Source organism: Lithobates pipiens, unplaced genomic scaffold (genome assembly GCF_037356315.1).
Source record: "Lithobates pipiens isolate NorthernLeopardFrog02 unplaced genomic scaffold, aLitPip1_a1.2 Scaffold_16, whole genome shotgun sequence".
In the NCBI taxonomy this organism is placed as follows: Eukaryota; Metazoa; Chordata; class Amphibia; order Anura; family Ranidae; genus Lithobates; species Lithobates pipiens.
Window position 1 is genome coordinate 247,262,468 of NW_027507748.1, and position 20,080 is coordinate 247,282,547.

Below are 20,080 nucleotides of genomic sequence, written 5' to 3' on the forward strand. Positions count from 1 at the left end.
TCAATGGTCACATCCTGATCCGACAGATCAGGCAGCAGGGTTCTCATGAGGTCCTGGGCCAACTGGGTAGGGAGGACAGTCTCAGGGATCCCTCTGATTTTTACGTTATTGCGCCTGGACCTGTCTTCCAGGTCGGCCATCTTGGATTTGAGCCATGCAATGTCCTCAGACTGATCATTATGTGCATCAACCAGAGTGTTATGAGCAACCGCAAAGTCCCCCATTTTCAGCTCCACATGATCTAGCCTGCCGCCCAATACACCCACTTCGGCTTTAAAATTGCTGACACATTGCATAAAGTCTTTATGAAGTGAGGCATGCAGAGAAACTAACATGTCCTTCAAGGTAGATTCAGAAACAGACTGGTTGGTGGCAGGGAACTCAGCTATGTAACCATGCAGTTCTCTGGTGTCAGCAGAGGAGTTTTGTTCAGCGCTCACCTGCAATGCTTCTCCCGAGAGTCTTGGTCTGGACTTCGCTGGGCTGCTGCTGATCGGCGTGGACGTCCCTGGCGAACTCCTTCCCTGTCTGTCTAAGGGCGCCGGGCTCCCCGAGGAGGCCGAGGAACGACCCGGGGAGGAGAGCGTGCTGCCGCCAGCGCCATCTTGGCCGGATTCGCGGGCCGCGGGCGGGAAGAAATCCGGCAGTTTTTTAGGCTGCCCGGACCCTCTCCGCTTTGGCGACATCTCCGGAGGGTGAGGAGGCTTTCCGGAGTCAGGTAATGTATTTTCGCCGGCTCAGGGGGTCCACAATGAGGATAAAATCCCGTCGCTGGAGCGGAGCTCTTCTCCTACGCTGCCATCCACCAGCGCGCGGTAGCCACGCCCCCCCGTAAGTGCATTTTTGTTTTTATATTTGAGTTATATTAAAAGGTTTTACACTATTGGAGCTTCATTTCTATTGCATGGAATTGGCACATATGACCTAATATATGGGAGATAACTAAAGATACTTGTTTGACAACCTGGTCATGATATCGGTGGAGGGAGAACAGCTGAGACCCTTCTGAAGTGGGAGATATCTATTGTTACATGCTGCTGGTGACCCTCTGTAGTGGGGGGGGGTCATGAAATTCTGGTAAGGAGTAATTTTGGCTGTATGGTGGTGGATCAAGCACTTGCTACACAGTAGAAGATTTGACGATTTCATCTATATTGGACTCTGTTGGAATTTAAATGTTTATATAATTACACATTGGGTGTTCACTATTTTGTTTTATATTTTTTAGTTTTTCTTTTTTCGTTGTTCATTGTGATCAATTATCATATAACCCTTATTCTTTAGGACTGGGGGTAATAGGCCTATTTTTGCACATTATTATTGAAATTTTGTCTAATGTTTTTTACTTCATTGAATTTTATGTGGGTTTATGATTTAGCGCAGCTTACTCAATTTTTCATGTGTTTTTTTTATGTAATTATGTAATACAGTCAAGCCGCAGCTGATCAAAGTTCCATTGTGGACAAATAGTATAAAATTTTTTATCATAGCGCAGTTTTTTCCTTTTTTCAATTAAAATGTTTGCCCAGGGTCCAATCAATATTAAAGACGGCCCTGGGTGTATGGCCAGCCTTACTTTGAGATTTGTATAGGGAGCTCTCCTTTAATGTAACTGTACATTTTGTCTTGTATAAATGCACTGATGTGAATAAAATTAGGACACAGCATTTTGAGGCACTTTGAGCAACTGTATATACACTACTGTGCAAAAATATTAGGAAGGTATGAAAAAAATGCTGTAATTTAGAAATGCTTTCAGAAATAGAAGTGTTAATAGTTTATTTGTACAGTATCATATTGCAAAACAGAATGTAAATGAACAGAAGAGAAATCCAAATCAAATCAATATAATTTTGTGCACACCCTTTGCCTTCAAAACAGCATTAATTATTTTAGGTACACTTGCGCACAGTTTTTGAGGTAACTTGGCAGGATGTTGTTTCAAACTTCTTGGAGAACTAACCACAGATCTTCTGTGGATGTACACTGCCCCAGATCCTTCTGTATCTTCATGTAATCCCAGACAGACCTGATGATGTTAAGATTAGGGCTCTATGGCTGCCAAACCATCACTTACAGGAACTCTTGTTTTTCCTCACATTGAAGATAGTTCCTAATGACATTGGCTTGTTTGGGGTTGTTATCCTGCTGAAGAATACATTTAGAGCCAATCACACGCATCCCATATGGTATGCAAGGAACCCCCACCGTGCTTCAGTGTTGCATAGAGACACTCATTATTGTACCGCTTCCCAGCCCTTCTGTGACCAAACTGCCTCCTGCTACAGCCAAACATTCCACATTTTGAAACATTACTCCAGAGCGCCTCCTGTCATTTTTCTGCACCCGAGTTCCTACGTTTTCGTGCATAGTTGAGTTGCTTAGTTTTGTTTCCACAGAGGTATGGCTTTTTGGCCACAATTCTTCCATGAAGGCCACTTCTGGCCAGACTTCTCTGAACAGTAGATGGGTATACCTGGGCCCCACTAATTTATGCCAGTTCTGTGCTGATGGTACTGCTGGACATCTTCCAATGTTGAAGGAAGTTAAACAGTGTGGGGATGATTTACTAGGCAAATAGACTATGCACTTTGCAAAGTGCAGTTGCATGCTCCAGAGCTTTTTAAATGAGGTAAAGCTTTACTTTTCAAAGAATACCCAACCATGTGCAAGGAAAATGTAAAAAAAAAAAAAAAAAATAGCATTTTTGCTTGATGGAAGTCTGGTCATTTACTAAGCTCTGGAGCAACTGCACTTTGCAAAGTGTACAGCCTATTTGCCTTTTGGAAATCAACTCTTTTGTGTCTTTCATCTGCTGCATTAACGTCATTGTATAGTTAAAAAAAAATAAAAATAACAAACATGTTATATATAGCTCCACTGTGCAGTTCGTTTTGCACAGAGTAGCCCTGATCCTGCTGTTCTGGGGTCCCACGGCAGCTGTCTCGGCTCCTCCTCACTAAAGCTAATCCCCTCTGGGAAGCACTTTCCCGAGGGGGTTAGCTTTCGTGTGCGCTCCCGTGTCATACAGTTGGCATCCATAGACGCCAAATGTATGACTCGGTCCCACCCCTCTGCGGCCCCGTCATTGGATGTGATTGACAGCAGCGCAAGCCAATGGCTGTGCTGCCATCAGTCTATCCAATCAACGGCCAAACTCAGTGGAGTAGTGGACACCGGGGAACATGCACAGCAGGTGAACGGACTCAGGTAAGTAAAATGGGCAGGCTGGGGGGCCCATGAGAGCGAGGTGTTTTCTCACCTTAATGCATAGGATTCATTAAGGTTAAAAAAAACACGAACCTGTACAACCCCTTTAAATTTCCAACCACTTTGTCTGCGGTCCTCGACATTGCAATTTCTTTGTGGCTCTTCAAAAGAGCTTTGAAGAGCACATCTTGAAACCCCAGTCTGCTTTGAAATCTTTGTGTGGGAGAGACCTTGTTGATGCAGTATACCTACCTGCTACTACTTGCGACTTGTTACTGTGCTCAGTCTTGCTATAGTACAGGGGTAGGCAACCTTGGCCCTCCATCTGTTTAGAAACTACAAGTCCCATGAGACATTGCAAGACCCTGACAATCACAGGCATGACTCCTAGAGGCAGAGTCATTATGAGATTTGTAGTTTCACCACATATGGAGTGCCGAGGTTGCCTACCCCTGCTATAGTGTATGGCCTGTGACATGAAACTTCCACAACCTCACCTTAGTAGCAGAGTTCCCCACCCAGTTTTAAGCCTCCTACACAGCTGTTTCTATTTCAGTTAACCACTTGCCTACCAGCGCACGACAATGTACGTTGGCAGAATGGCATGGCTGCGTAAATGGGCGTACCTGTACTTCCCCTTTAAGACGCGGCATTAGTGCGCACGCACCCGCCGCGTACTCCGTGATCGTGACATGGATTGGCAGAATGGGGAGATGTCTATGTAAATAAGGCATTTCCCTGTTCTGCCTAGCAACCTGACATGGATTTACTGCTCACTGTCATTGGGAACTGTGATTTATGTCATGTTGTAGTGAGCCCATCACCCCCAACAGTTAGAATCACTCCCTAGAACGTCCCATAGAGTTTAACCCCATTCCTTGCCAGTGTCATTTACACAGTAATCAGTGCATTTTTATAGCATTGATCGCTGTATAAATTCCAATGGTCCCAAAATAGTGTCAGAGGTGTCCGATGTGTCTGCCGCAATGTTGCAGTCACGATAAAAATCGCAGATCGCTACAATTACTAAAAAAAATAAATGAATAATAAAAATGCCATAAATCTATCCCCTATTTTGTAGACACTATAATAATAATAATATACGCTTATTGCGATTTTTTTTTTTTTTTTTTTTTTTTTTTTTTACCAAAAATATGTAGAAGAATACATATCGGCCTAAACTGAGAAATCATTTATTTTTTATATATTTTTGGGGTATATTTATTATAGCAAAAAGTAAAACATATTGCCCTTTTTTTCAAAATTGTTGCTCTATTTTTGTTTATAGAGCAAAAAATAAAAACCGCACATGTGATCAAATACCACTAAAAGAAAGCTCTATTTGTGGGGAAAAAAGGATGTCAATTTTGTTTGAGCACAAAATCGCACATTCATGCAATTGTCAGTTAAAGCGACGCAGTGCCGTATCGCAAAAAATTCTCTGGTCAGGAAGGGGGTAAATTCTTTCCAGGGCTGAAGCGGTTAATAACGGTTTCAACCTACATATGAAATTGATGGTCATTAGCACCTGCTTGGTAAAATTTGTCAATCATACACCTTACGCTAATCCTACAAAATCACAGACTTTCTTCAAGTGTACAAAGTGTTATGCTGGCCATACACTATACAAAAAATCAGCTGAAACTCGGTCATTTAGACAGTTCGTTCATTTTTTGCCCAGTTAATGGGCACAAAATCAATAATCGATGGGACATTTTTGAGCTGAAAAAACAAAGGACAAGTTTGGAAATTTTCTGTTGAACGAACGATAAACTGAAAGGTTAATGTGTTTCCCGTCGGAACTGTTTGCACTAGGTATATGTAAAAAAAATAACATGATGGCACTATCGTTTGCGCTCACAGCCGAATGTTTGTTTTTCGAAAATGGGTTTGGTCGATTTTGCGTATAGTGTATGGCCAGCATTAGAATTGATGCTGGATTGAAGCCAAAGGGTAGTCACACCAAATATTGATTTAAATTAGATTTGTCTTCTGTTAGAAAACTGAATTTTGTACATTGATAAACAAACATTTGAACTAAACTTTTGAAAGCATTTTTACTTTTTATAGTTTAGCCACAAAAATTTAAAATCCCACTCATCTAAGCAAGCCTACTTTTCCTATTTGTAGGTTAGGAATAGAGGTCGACCGATATGGGTTTTTCTCTGGCCGATGCCGATGCCGATATTTAGAAATCATGGCCGATGGGCGTTATATGATGCCGATTTTTTTTGGGCCGATATGTTAGGCCGATTTTTTATTTTTTTTATCCCCCTTCATCTCATAAAACCTAACAGACACCTTTCCCACTGGGGCGTTTTTTTAGGCGCTTTTGGGCTAAAAATAGCACCTGTAAAGTGCCTGCAAAACGGCTCCCCTGCAGTCTGTGTGAAAGACAGAGTGCTTTCACACTGAGGCGATGCAAGCAGCACGTTTGGAGTGGTGTACACCGCTTCTCCACCACTCCTGCTCATTGATATTAATGGGCACCACTGCCCAAGCGCATGCAATGCGATTTGGCAGCGGTGCTTCACGGGCGCATTTAACCTCTTCTTCGGCCGCTAGCCAGGATTATATGCGCCCCACTAGCAGCCGAATAGCACCGCTAAAATGATGGTAAAGCACTGCTAAAACTAGCAACATTTTACCATCAACGTCTGCCCGCTCCAGTGTGCAAGCAGCCTATAAAATAAAAACAAGTACTCAAAACTTTTGGATGAAAAAAATAAAAAAATGGACTAACTTCACTGTTTTAGTTTTTTTTTTTTTTTTTTTTATTCATTTAGTGTATTTTTTTCCCCCCAAAAAAATGCATTTGAAAGACCTCTGCGCAAATACCGTGTGACATAAAATGTTGCAACAACCGCTATTTTATTCCCTAGGATCTCTGCTAAAAAAATATATATACTTTTTGGGGGGTCTAAGTGATTTTCTGGCAGAAAATACAGGACTTTTACTTGTAAGCAACAAGTGTCAGAAAAGATTTAGGCCGCGTACACACGGGCGGACTGTTCGCCCAACCTTGTCCGCTGAACAGTGTTTGGGCGGACAGTCCGCCCGTGTGTGGGCTTTCAGCGGACAGTTTCAGCGGACAGTTGGACGGACAAAGTCGTTCGGAAATTCCGAAAAACTGTCCGCTTAAACTGTTTTTTGAGCGAACAGTCCGCCCGTGTGTAGGCTACTTTCGAAATGAGCAAACTGTTCCCGCTCGGAAAGTCCGCCCATTTCGAGCGCGTGTACAGGTAGGCGGGGCCCGCGAAGGAGACGTCGCGGGCTCCGCCGCCTGGAATGGGCTTAAAGGGGAACCCCAACGCCGAAAAAAATCGGCGTGGGGGTTCCCCCAAAGTCCACACCAGACCCTTGTCCGAGCACGCTACCCGGCCGGCCAGGAAAGGGGGGCGAGCGAGCGCGCCCCCCCTCCCGAGCCGTACCAGGCCGTGTGCCCTCAACATGGGGGGTGCCTTGGGGAAGGGGGGGCCGCGCGGCCCCCCCACCCCAAAGCACCTTGTCCCCATGTTGATGAGGACAAGGGCCTCTTCCCGACAACCCTGGCCGTTGGTTGTCGGGGTCTGCGGGCGGGGGGCTTATCGGAATCCGGGAGCCCCCTTTAAGAAGGGGGCCCCCGGATACCGGCCCCCCACCCTATGTGAATGAGTATGGGGTACAATGTACCCCTACCCATTCACCTGTGAAATAAAGTACAAAAAAAAACACAACACAGGGAAAAAATATTTTATTGCACAGCTCCGGGGGTCTTCCGTCTTCGGGGGTCTTCTCGCCGGACTCCTCCGCTATCTGTGTGTAGCTCTTTTGCTAGCGGAGGAGTCCGGTTTTCTTCCTCCCCGCCGCCGGCCTCTTCTCCCGACTTCGGGGGTCTTGTCCCCCTCTTCGGTTCTTCTGCCGGGCCACCGCGCCTTCTTGTAGCTCTTTTACAGGCGGTGGCCCGGTCTTCTGTCGCCGCTGTCGTCGCCGCCGCCGCCGCCTTCCGTTCTTGTTCTTCTTCTTGTTGTTCTTCTTCTTCTCCTGGAGATGTTGACTCGACGAGCTCTCCGGCCGGAATGCCAGGGACACGCTCCGCTGCCACTTATATAGTGACCATGGGGCGGTGTCACATGGTATATGTCACATGGGTTGGTCACATGGTGAGCCCGCCCCCTTACGATGTCATAGTCCCCATGTGACATCAACCCATGTGACCAACCCATGTGACATATACCATGTGACACCGCCCCATTGTCACTATATAAGTGGCAGCGGAGCGTGTCCCTGGCATTCCGGCCGGAGAGCTCGTCGAGTCAACATCTCCAGGAGAAGAAGAAGAACAAGAAGAAGAACAAGAACGGAAGGCGGCGGCGGCGGCGACGACAGCGGCGACAGAAGACCGGGCCACCGCCTGTAAAAGAGCTACAAGAAGGCGCGGTGGCCCGGCAGAAGAACCGAAGAGGGGGACAAGACCCCTGAAGTCGGGAGAAGAGGCCGGCGGCGGGGAGGAAGAAAGCCGGACTCCTCCGCTAGCAAAAGAGCTACACACAGATAGCGGAGGAGTCCGGCGAGAAGACCCCCGAAGACGGAAGACCCCCGGAGCTGTGCAATAAAATATTTTTTCCCTGTGTTGTGTTTTTTTTTGTACTTTATTTCACAGGTGAATGGGTAGGGGTACATTGTACCCCATACTCATTCACATAGGGTGGGGGGCCGGTATCCGGGGGCCCCCTTCTTAAAGGGGGCTCCCGGATTCAGATAAGCCCCCCGCCCGCAGACCCCGACAACCAACGGCCAGGGTTGTCGGGAAGAGGCTCTTGTCCTCATCAACATGGGGACAAGGTGCTTTGGGGTGGGGGGGCCGCGCGGCCCCCCCTTCCCCAAGGCACCCCCCATGTTGAGGGCACGCGGCCTGGTACGGCTCAGGAGGGGGTGCGCGCTCGCTCGCCCCCCTTTCCTGGCCGGCCGGGTAGCGTGCTCGGACAAGGGTCTGGTGTGGACTTTGGGGGAACCCCCACGCAGATTTTTTTCGGCGTTGGGGTTCCCCTTTAAGCCCATTCCAGGCGGCGGAGCCCGCGACGTCTCCTTCGCGGGCCCCGCCTACCTGTACACGCGCTCGAAATGGGCGGATTTGCCTCCTCCTTACGTGGGCGAGTCCGTTCATTTCAAAAGTTGAGCGAACTGTTTGGCAAACAGTTCGCTGAAACAGTCCGCTCGTGTGTGGGCAAGTCCGCTCATGCAAATTTTGAGCGGACTGTTTGCTGAAACTGTTTGACGAACAAGGTTGGGCAAACAGTCCGCGCGTGTGTACGCGGCCTTAGTCTTTAAATGGTTAAACTGAGATCTCTACACATTGAGATGATTTCATTCAAGTGTAAACATTGTATCTTTCTGTTCTTTTCTTGGCAGGCTGCCCAGAGAGGAGGAAAGACGTTTCTATGACGACTCAGGCAACTTACACTGATTTCTATTACAGAAGTCATTTCCAAGTCCCGCTGTTCTAAATCGGCCTTTTTATCAGCTCAATTGGCCGATGCCAATTAATTAAAAAACGGCAAATATCGGTCGATATATCGGTCGACCTCTAGTTAGGAAAACTGAAAATGTAAACTAAACTAAAACTAAAATATAAATTTTGAGACAGGAATGTGGATGTGATGTGTATAAAGAGACCCTGTCGCCACATTTTCTATCAGCTAATAGTATTTTTGCAGTCTATACAATATCCATTTGCACTAGTACCTCCTACTGCAGCAATCTATGAATCTCACAGAAATTTAACATTTTCTGGAGTTTCAGATTCTTGCACTTTTGTGCTGCTACCAATAATGGATTAACAACATGGGGAAGGGGGCTTCAGGAGATGCACATATCATACACTCCAGGAAGTGTTAGATTTCCTTAACCACTTCAATACCAGGCACTTTTAAACACCTTCCTGCCCAGACCAATTTTGAGCTTTCAGTGCTGTCGCACTTTGAATGACAATTGTGCAGTCATGCTACACTGTACCCAAATGAAATTTCCCACAAATAGAGCTTTCTTTTGGTGGTATTTGATCACTTCTACGGTTTTTATTTTTTGCTAAACAAATAAAAAAATACCGAAAATTTAAAAAAAAAAAAATTATGTTTTTTTTGTTTCAGTTTCAAAACTTTGTAAATAAGTAAGTTTTCTCCTTCACTGATGGGCACTGATGGGGCTACACTGATGAGCACTGACAAGGCGGCATTGATGGGCACCAATGAGGTGGCACCAATGAAGTGGCACTGATGAGGTGTCATTGATGGACACTGATATGTGGCACTGATAGGCGGCACTGATGGGTGGCACTGATGGGCGACACGGATGGGCACTGACAGGTGGCACAAATTGGCACTGATAGCTGGCACAGATTGGCATGGATGGGCGGCATGGATGGGCATGGATAGGCGGCACAGATGGGCATGGATAGGCGGCACAGATGGGCATGGATAGGCGGCACAGATGGGCACTGATAGGTGGCACAGATGGGCACTGATAGGAGGCACAGGTGGGCACTGATAGGCGGCATTGTATTACATTATACTGTACTAATGGATGCCAATCAGTGCCAAACAATAATGCATGCCAATCAGCGATGCCCATTGTGGACACTGATTGGCATCCATTATGGGCACTGATTAGCATCCATCGTGGGCACTGACTGGCATCCCTGGTGGTCTAGGGAGGATTACCTTGTGCTGGGCATCCCTGGGGCATCCCTGGTGGTCTGGTGGCGTCCCTGGCGGTCCAGTGTGGGCATCCTCAGAGGGGGGGGGGGGTTGTGCTGATAATCGATCAGCACAGACCCCCCCCTGTCAGAGGAGCACCCGATCGGTTCTCCTCTACTCGCGTCTGTCACCGGCTTTTCCTATTTACACTGTGATCAGCCGTGATTGAACACGGCTAATCACTTGGTAAAGAGTCTCCGTCGGAGACTCTTTACCAAGATCGTAGTTGCAGGGTGTCAGACTGACACCCCGCAACAACGATCGCCGCCATGCGCGCCCCAGGGGGCGTGCAGCAGCTCAAAATCCTGATCACGTCATATGACGTCCGGTCAGGATTTTGAAACCACTTTGCCACCGTGTATCTGCTATAGGGCGGGCGGCAAGTGGTTAAATCAGTGGTCATCAACCCTGTCATCAGGACCCACTAAAAGGCCAGGTTTGCAAGATAACTGAAAAAAATCACAGGTGATATAATTTGCTGCTCAGTGATTACAGTATTCTAGTCTGCATCTTCCCCAAGGTAATACAAAAAACCTGGCCTGTTAGTGGGCCTTGAGGACAGGGTTGATGAACACTGCCTTAAATAATTCTACATGGACTACACAAAATGCTGCAGTTGTGGGAACTAGTTTAAGTGCATAATGTAGAGAGTTCAAAATGTGATTTTATATAGATAGATTTTTTTGATCATTAGTTAAAAAAAAAAGCAAGAATGAAAATGGCAATCTGCAAACTGCAGAAACCAAATACAAACAATCACTTTTATTATTATGGCTACTATAATCTGGTAAACCTATTAACCGGATTAGGTTGTTCTATTTCACTGCATATCATAGCCTGATACTTTTTTTTTTTAAATCAACTCTTTTTTGTATCTGAATCTCTCTACAGTCAAACACAATTTTAGTAGATACACACTAAAGATACCATTCTAAAAAAGACTGGTATATGCACTAGTATCTAAGTAGCCGGGAGCCCACATGCTATAGTCATTCCAGCCACTGCCTTCTTATATACATGATGTAAATAATATTTCACCTTTGCATGTCTTCTGTAGGAACTGCAGCTCTGCGTAGATTCACCCACTGCTGAAGCTGTGACATAGAATTCTGTCTTTGAGCTAGTTTTTCTGGATGTGTACGTGGATGGTTTGCTCGCTTTCCATTTTTTTCTGAAACAGCTTTACCCGCTGGTCGAACTGGGGAAGAGGCAAAAGTCCATCCATTTGGTTGTGGAGGGTGCGCTCCTTCAGGTAGGTGTCTAGAGAGGTCCATGTCTGGGATTCTTTCAGATGGAGCACCTGAACCATTAACCTTGGTTAATTGGCTACTTTCAGATCTCCTCTCCAACTTTTCAGAACCTTTTCCATCTCCTTCACCACGGCTTCTTCTTTCAGGATCTTGATCTCTGGTAGGTGGTATATTTTCACTGTCCTGCCTCTCTAGTCTGAAAAAACACAACAATACTAAGATCAGTTGTTAAGGATTTTCAGGTTTGTGTATGTTTTTGCAAGAGCAGAAAAATAGGAATTTTGATTAGTAAAATGTGTTTCTTGGAGTACAGTACAGGACATGGAATCTTTAATATTTATCATTGGGTTATATATCTACATTATGTTATCTACATTACGGTGGACTGAAAACAAGAAGGCTGCAGCGGCATCCACCCTTATACCCTCTCCCACTCCTAGCTTACCTCAGATTTAAAAGCCAGCAATCGCAATATCAGAAAAACAGAGGAGAGGGACACATACCCCATACCCTTCTCCAAGAAATGGAATTTACTGGTAAGTCAAAAAATAGGATTTTTGTACTCACCGTAAAATCCTTTTCTCTGAAGTTCATTGACAGACACAGCATCTTCATCTTGACCTTAGGGTTATATCGCACTTAGGAGAGGACTAGGCAGAAAGTGTTAAAAACAGCAACACTTGCACAGTACCGCCCGGGGGGGGGGGGGGGTGTAACCCCTTACAATGTATCCAGCAGCTCAGTTCGTCAAAAGCAGCACAATATAAATAGGTGGGGTGGGTGCTGTGTCCATGAATGAACTTCAGAGAAAAGGATTTTATGGTGAGTACAAAAATCTTATTTTCTCTTTCGTTCACTGATGGACACAGCATCTTCATCTTGACCTTAGGGATGTCCCCAAACGGTATCAAAGAAATGAGGGGTGGGAACAGCAAGAAAATAACTCCACCCACAACAAGCAGAGCTCCTCAACGGAGGAGTTGCAACCTTAAACAGCCGCCTGCAAAACCTTGCCACCAAAGCATCCGAAGATGCGCTCACATCAACCTTATTAAACCTTATTAAAATAAAGTAAAATTATGTGAAAGTGTGAACAAATGACCAGGTCACCGCCTTACACACCTGGGAAAGGGACACTTGATGTCAGAAAGCCCAAGAGGCACTAATTGCCCTGGTAGAATGTGCCATGACAGGAAAGGGAGGTGCCCGTCCCCTTATGGCATAAGCCTGAACAACAATCTGTCTGATCCACCGAGAGATGGTGGCCGATGAAACCGTCAGTCCCTTCTTCGGACCAGCCACCGATACAAACAGTGAGTCCGACCTCCAAAAAGGAGCTGTAGCAGACAGATACACCCTCAAGGCCAGACCACGTCCAAGGAATGCAAAGACACCTCTTTGGGATGTCACAGCCGAGGACATAAGGACGGAAGCACAATGTCCTCATTTAGATGAAAGGCTGAAACAACCTTTCGCAGAAGGCTGGGGAGGCAGCACTGCTTTATCCTTGTGAAGGATCAAGTAGGGAGACTTGCAAGACAAGGCCGCCAACTCAGAAACCCTCCTGGCAGATGTAATGGCCACTAGAAAGACTACTTTCTGAGAGAGTGTCATTAAGGGGATCTCCCTAATGTTTTCAAACTGCGGTTTCTGAAGCACCGAGAGCACCAGATTCAAATTCTACGGCGGTAGCAGTCGTCGAACCGGAGGGGCCATATGTCGAACCCCCTGAACAAACTTACCCACCAATGAATGAGTTGCCAAGGGTCGCTGAAAAGACAAAAAGACAGCCAAAGCTGATATCTGCCCCTTGGTGCTTAAGGCAAGTTTCTGATCCACTCCTCGCCGCAAAAACAGCAGGATCCTGGAAATCGAGTATGTGTGTGGACGCCACCCCATCTCCTCACACATGGAGATGTAAGCCTTTCACATACGATGATAAATCCTCAGAGAAGATGACTTCCGTGCCCTCAGCATAATGGATATTAAAGAATCCGACAGACCTCGGTCCCTTAGCACCTGGCTTTCAACAGCCATGCCATTAATGCCAGTGACGGTAAAGCAGGATGAAGTATTGGACCTTGGGACGGAAGGTTCACTCGCATTGGCAGCTGCCAAGGAACATCCGCCACCATTCGTACTATGTCGGCGTATTAATGGACGCAGAGGCCAATCTGGGGCAATCAGAATTACCATAAACCCCTTGGCCTCCACTCTGCGAAGCAAACATGGTAGAAGTTTGAGTGAGGGAAAAGCATAAATCAGCTGGAAATGCCCCCATGGAGCCACCAACGCGTCTGCCATGTCCACCCAGGGATCCTTTGACCTGGCCACAAACCTCTGTACCTTACGATTGAGTCGAGAAGCCAGGAGATCCACATCTGGCGTGCCCCACCTTAGGCAAAGGAGCCGAAATACATCCGGATGTAGCGACCATTCCCCTCGGTCCAGCATCTGGCGACTTAGGTAGTCTGCTTGTCAGTTTTCTACGCCCAGAATGTACACGGCCGACAGAGCCGGCACGCGCCAATCTGCCCACCGCAGGATGTGGGCGACCTCCAGCACTGCAGCCGAGCTCCTTGTTCATCCTTGATGGTTGACATACGCCAACGACATGGCGTTGTTCGACTGGATCCTGACCGGACGTCCCTGTAGCCTCTGTGACCATGTGGAGAGGCACCACCTGATTGCCCGAAGTTCCAGCACGTTGATCGGCAGGTGGGATTTTTCCTGGGTCCAGCGACCCTGGGCTGACTGTACTCCCCAAACCCCCCCAACCGGTTAAGCTGGCGTCCGTTGTGATCACCATCCAATGAAGAGGAAGGAACGACTTCCTAGACCGAAGGGCCTGCGACCTCAGCCACCAGAGCAGGGAATCCCTGACTAGCTGGCTCTACTGAATTTGACAATACAGGGACAACGGAGATTTGTCCCATTTTGACTGGATCTCCTGTTGCAAGACTCGAGTGTGGAATTGAGCATACGGTACTGCCTCAAAGTGGCTACCATGAAACCCAGGACTCGATTGCAAAAACGCAGCGACGACCACCTGCGGGACCCCAACAACTTCATCACAGCTTGAAGAGTCTGCAGCTTGTCTGAAGGGAGAAAGACTCTCGCCTCTGAGGAGTCCATAAGCAGGCCCAGGTACTCCAGGCATTGAATCGGCACCAACACGACTTCTGTAGGTTCAGTACCCAACCAAACTCCCGACGAGTTTGCATAGTGATTGCCACATTCTCCCTTAATTCAGAGGCAGAAGCTGCTCTCAGAAGGAGGTCATCCAAGTAACCCACGATTGCGATCCCTCGCTGCCTTAGCAAAGCCAAAATTGGGGCTAGCACCTAGGTGAAGACCCTCAGTGCCGACGCAAGGCCAAAAGAGAGAGCTACAAATTGCTCATCCCCAACCACAAATCGCAGAAACCTCTGATGCTTGATGCATATGGGGACATGCAAGTATGCGTCCTTGATGTCCAGGGATGTCAGAAAATCCCCCTGATGGAGTGCAGCAACCACTGAGCGAACTGATTCCATCCTGAACCTTTGTTCCTTCACAAAGCTGTTGAGGGCCTTAAGGTCCAGGAACGGATGGACCCCTTCCTTGTTTGGGACAACAAACAGATTGGAGTAGAATCCCTGAAACCTTTCTGGCGTCAGTATAGGTACTATCACCTGCACAGCAGCAGGTCCTGTACTGTCCCAAACAGGGCCTCCCGACGAGCCAGAAGAAGATGAAGGCTGGAGGGAAAAAATCTGTTTGGCGGAAAAGAAAAACTATCTTGTATCCTGATGAAAGCAGTTCACATACCCACTGGTCGGAAAGTAGGGAGGTTCACCGGGCTGCAAATTTCTGAAGGTGAGCCCCCCACCCAAGAGTCGGGCGGGGGCAAACCTTCATGCGGTAACAGATTTGCTTGCAGGCTTGTTTGGCTTTCGAAACCAGGGATGCTTTTGTCCCTCAGCGGGCACCTGGTCGGACTGGGAACGCTTACCTGCCGACCTGGGTGGACGAAAAATCTGTTTCTGAGCAGAAAAGGAGGGCCCTTGCCTATGGCGTGGCTCCTTCCCTTTTATGGACTGTGGGAGCAATGTACTCTTACCCCCAGTAACATTCTTAATAATGTCATCCAGCAAGGCTCCAAATAGCCTCTCTCCCTGGAAGGGCAAGTCCGCCAGTGCTTTCTTAGATGCCTGGTCCGCAGACCAGCATTTCAGCCAAATCAGGCGATGTAGCACTACTGCTGATACAGAGGCTCTAGAGAGCAAGGGGGCCATATCTAAAGCCGCGTCACAGACATACTTAAGGCTCTGCACCAACTGGTCCGCCAGCTCCACGCAGACCGGGGAAGCCTGTTGCTTCTCCAATTTACGGTGCAACAATTTAGCCCATTCAGTAAGCGTCTGTGACACCAGGGCTGTGGCTAACACTGACTGCAATGCTGACCCCACCCCTGTAAACACGGATCGAGCAACCACCTTAGCCCTTCTGTCAGCAGGGTTCTTGAAAGCACGAGTCCCTTCCACCGGAATCGTGATTACCTTATTTAACCTGGATACCGGGGGATCAACGATCGGAGATGTCCATTTCTTCAGGAAACTCTCCTCAAAGGGGTAACGCACCGCCATGCGTTTTGGGGACTGAAAAGGCACGCTGCGGTTTTCCCCACTCCTTGAAAATAAACTTATCAAAATAAGTTGGTTAAGGAAACACCTTAGCTGTGTGGGCCGGCTTGTGGAACCTGAAAGGGACCGGCACCTCTGTAGATGCCCCTGCCGTATCCTCCATTTTTAGGGTATCCCGCACCGCTTTAATAAGTGCTCCTACAAGTGCCCTTTCCTGCGCTGACCCGGACACAGTCATCCTCACTGCCAGAGTGGTCTTGATCTGCATCCTTTCATACATTAGAACAGGGGCCGTCTGTCCCAGCGGGGCCCGAGTGTGAATCAGAGCTTTCCCCAGAAGACGGTGTAGGAGGGGGGGCGTTTTTTACCCCCCTTGCGCCTGCACGCCGCTTTCACCCTGGCAACAAAGGCAACAAAGGCCTCCAAGACCGCTGACAGAGCGTCCATAGGCACCACAGGTGCAGGGGAACCAGTTACAATAACAGGGATGTCTGGGGAAGAAACACCAGCTTCCGATGCCATGCTGATCCACACTCGCCTGTCACTACTTAGGGACCTAAGTCAAGTCACACAAAATGTCCACCCTCCTAGCTGCCACAGACTGAGGAGTCCCCCACAGGACTCACCACCCCGACCCAGGTACTGCGCTGTTCTGCTTCTGTGCGCTCTCCCCTGTGTCATCCATGAGGTGTCTGTGTCAAAAGCACGCTGTTCTAGAAGGAAACAAGCACCCATCGCTAGAGGAAGAACTACCGGAGGCTACTAGAAAATGGCCGTCGGCCACCTCAGCAAAAATGTCTGAAGGTGCAGAGAAAATGGCTGCCGAACTACCAGAAAATGGCTGGAAGGCCTCCCCACATGTCACACACAGCACAAACACCCCACCGTAGTCCAGAAACAGGGAAGAGGACGAGCGAACACCCAGCACAGCCCCCTGCCTAGACCCAGAGGACCCAAGGCCAGCTACGTGTCATGTGCCCAGTCACACAGCAGCCCATAACATGGGGAGGAGGGAAGGGACAGGGATAGAAGAAAGGGAGAGTGAGAGACCCCCTAGTCGACCTCCCAGGGAATGCCCAGCTGCTCCATCCTGCCGAGACAGGTGAAACCATACTTGCCCCTCCTGCAGGGACTGCTGGACGCATTCCACAGGCATACACATCACCCAAGCAGTACGGGGTGGTTGCCAGCCACGGCACACTGTGACAGACAGCAGTAGCCTGGTCATATGTGTGCCCGGAGCATATAGCTTACCGGCCGGGCATGTCGTGGCCAACTCCGCGCGTAGCTAGGGCCTGCTCACGCTTGATGGTCAGGCTGGGGAGACTACAAGGATCTATATTATCCAGCCTGTCACCCAGCCTAGCTGTTAATTGCAGATCACAGTAATCAAAAGTGCAGAAAAAAGAAAACAATTACCAATGGTCGCACTGGGAGCCAGGTCCTTCTCCTACACTAGGCAGAAAAAACTGAGCTGCTGGATGCAGTGTGAGGGGTTTTAGCCAGTAGGACCCCTGGGCAGTAAAGTGCAAGTGTTGCTGTTTTTTTTTAACTCTCCTAAAGGGGCAATATAGCCCTAAGGTCTAAATGAAGATGCTGTGTCCGTCCATCAACGAAAGAGAAATCCTACTTTCTACTACCGGGATCTTTAATAACTACAATGGGGACATTCAAAAGCTGTCCAACTGAGTGGTAGGAAGCCAATAGACCCACACAACAACTGGTCAAGATGACTCAACAGACACACAGAGCAGCACATAAAAACTTGCACCCAAAACTGGAATCTGAAGAAACCTGAACATTCACCTGATAGAACAACATAGAACAAATATGTGAACAGAAGACCAGGTGTCAGATTGAAAATCAGTGAAACAGATGTCTGATGGTGCAAAGCCTGTGAAGCACAAGGTGCTTTGGGGTGGGGGGGAGGAACCCCCCATGTTGAGGGCATGCAGCCTGGTATGGTTGGGGGGGGGGGGGTTGGAGGTGGTATGGATTTGGGGGGAGTCCCCAAGTTAGTTTTTTTTTTCTGATTGAATTTGTGTTCAAAATGGATGAGATATGCAATTCAGATGTGTTCCCATAGAAGGCAATTAGCCTGGAATATGCATCTGAATGACATCACAGCACTAAAATGCACAGGACTCTCTTAAAAATCATAGCTTATTTGCACTGCCGCTGCACTGCATATAGGTGAACTACCTCCATGGTTCACCTATCATGAAAATAGGATGCAGTTCAAAATGCATCCAATTTGCATATATGTCAATGGAGCCATAGGCAATTGGATTCCTGGTTTGTACTTCCTGAGAAATCCTGCTGGGGTTTCTCTGCTTCTTGCTTCATGATTGCCAGGTGGATCAAATAAGTTATAATTTGACCTCATGGATTAAGGGAGAGGGTTTTCCACTTCCTTGTTAAGGCACATTCTATCAGATTTTATTTTTATTTAAGCTGCTTAGGAAATTTGCAGTGATTACTGAGGGGAAATTTGTATCAGACATGTGTGAACCTAGCCTAAAAAAGGCAGTAGCAGAGACGTAAACTCTCAAAGTGCAACAAGTCAGTGGAGAGAACATTCTTTGGATGCTTTGAAGCAAATTATAAAGACAAAGACAATGTAGTGGTTAATGCAGAAGGAGTAGACCACATTTTTCAGGAATTTAGGCCCAAAGACAACATTTGTGTCCTTTTGCAACACTTATGAATTAAGGCCACTAACTTAAAGTGATTGTAAACGATCATCTTGTAAAACAACCCATTCAGTTTAAAATAGAAATTAAAGGCAAAACATTTTTGTATGGATATATAAAAAAAACATTATAAATACCTTTTTTCCCTTTTTTATAATTGATCACATTCCCTCTGTTCTAAGCTGCATAAGAGATGGGGGGAGGAGAAGCAGCAGCACACTAAGCTTTGCAGTGAATAGCTGTGCTGCGGAGGCATATCAGGACAAGTTTGATCATTGAGAGTACACTGAGTTTCCAGCATAGCTAGAGAACTAACCACGGTGTGGTCACTTTTTAATAGGAAAGCAGAGGGACTGGCAGGAACGTCAGGGATTTCACACAAAGAGAAAAGTATACTTTCTCATACAAGTAAATGGCACAACAGGCACATATCATTAATATGAAGTGTTGGGGTAACAAACGCTTTAAGCCCCGCACACACAGCTTGAATATCAGGCGGTAATGGCCAGTTTAATAGAAACTAGATATTCGGCCAAACGTCCAGCTTCTGTCGAAAGGACATGACTGAAAAAGGTAAAAGAAAACAAAAGAGCTCAGGAGGAGATCCTGTACTAAAAAGCTGATCTCCTCCCAAGCTCTTACGTTTTTTTTTTCTTGTACACACTACTATTTTTTTTCATGTCGGAGCCGCTGTACTAACTATCTGATGTTAGTACAGTAATCTCCCCTGCTGTGCTATTGTGTTCTTAGGGGGGGACAGCCCCCAACAAGAACCCTCCGGTCAGCACACTCAGACATTATCTGAGAGAGCAGATCGGGAGCTGGTTGGTAGACCTTTTTCGGTCATGACCCTTTGACAGAAGCCACCCGAATAACCTGTTCCTGTCAGACTGGCTGCCATACACATGGGCCCGAATGTTAGTCGGCTGCAATTAAACTGGCCCACAATCGGCCCATGTGTTAGTACTTTAGAGTCCCTCTGCACAGAGCTGACAGCAACGAGAAAGGGCATGTTGTGAGATACTACAAAGGATTATCTCTAATAGTTTCAAAAGGCAGCTTTAGAAGAGCCAAGAGAAGCAGATTAAGGTCCCAAAGAGACACAGGAGAATGTAACAGGAAAGAGATATGCGAGACACCCTAAAAAAGGCCCAAACTAGGGAGTGAAAAGCCAAGTGTCTCTAAAGCAGAATGACAAAGGCCAAGATTTGTTCTTTGATAGCAATCATAGCCAGGTGCTGATCCAGACCAGACTGGAGGAAGGACAGAATAACTTCTAAAGTGAAAGTTCCTCAGAACAAGCAAAGCATGTTTACCAGGGGTGATGGTAATCATAGCCAGATGCTGACCCAGACCAGACTGGAGGAAGGACAGAATAACTTCTAAGGTGAAAGTTCCTCACAACAAGCAAAGCATATTTATCAGGGGTGATGGTATTCTTTGACAGAAGTAAATTTCCTAGCCTTCAAAATTGTAGGAATGACAAAGTTTGAGGCCCATTTCTCAATACCATGGCTTTAACTGTCATGCCATTAACCACTTCCCACCCAGCCAATGTACATATACGG

The 20,080-nt window shown here is 47.1% G+C and overlaps 1 protein-coding gene across 17 annotated transcripts in view; it reads right to left on the minus strand.

The window, feature by feature from the left end:
• Positions 1–20,080, minus strand: part of PLEKHA6 (pleckstrin homology domain containing A6) — a 1,584,742-nt gene that overhangs the window by 1,043,786 nt on the left and 520,876 nt on the right. For all 17 annotated transcript variants that reach the window (XR_013274469.1, XR_013274470.1, XM_077481247.1 and 14 more), the window contains one exon: positions 10,983–11,390. Coding sequence is in view for 15 of the 17 variants with exons in the window: in XM_077481247.1 (XP_077337373.1) it covers positions 10,983–11,390 (408 nt within the window). In the remaining 2 variants the exon portion in view is untranslated. The remainder of the gene's footprint in view (positions 1–10,982; positions 11,391–20,080) is intronic.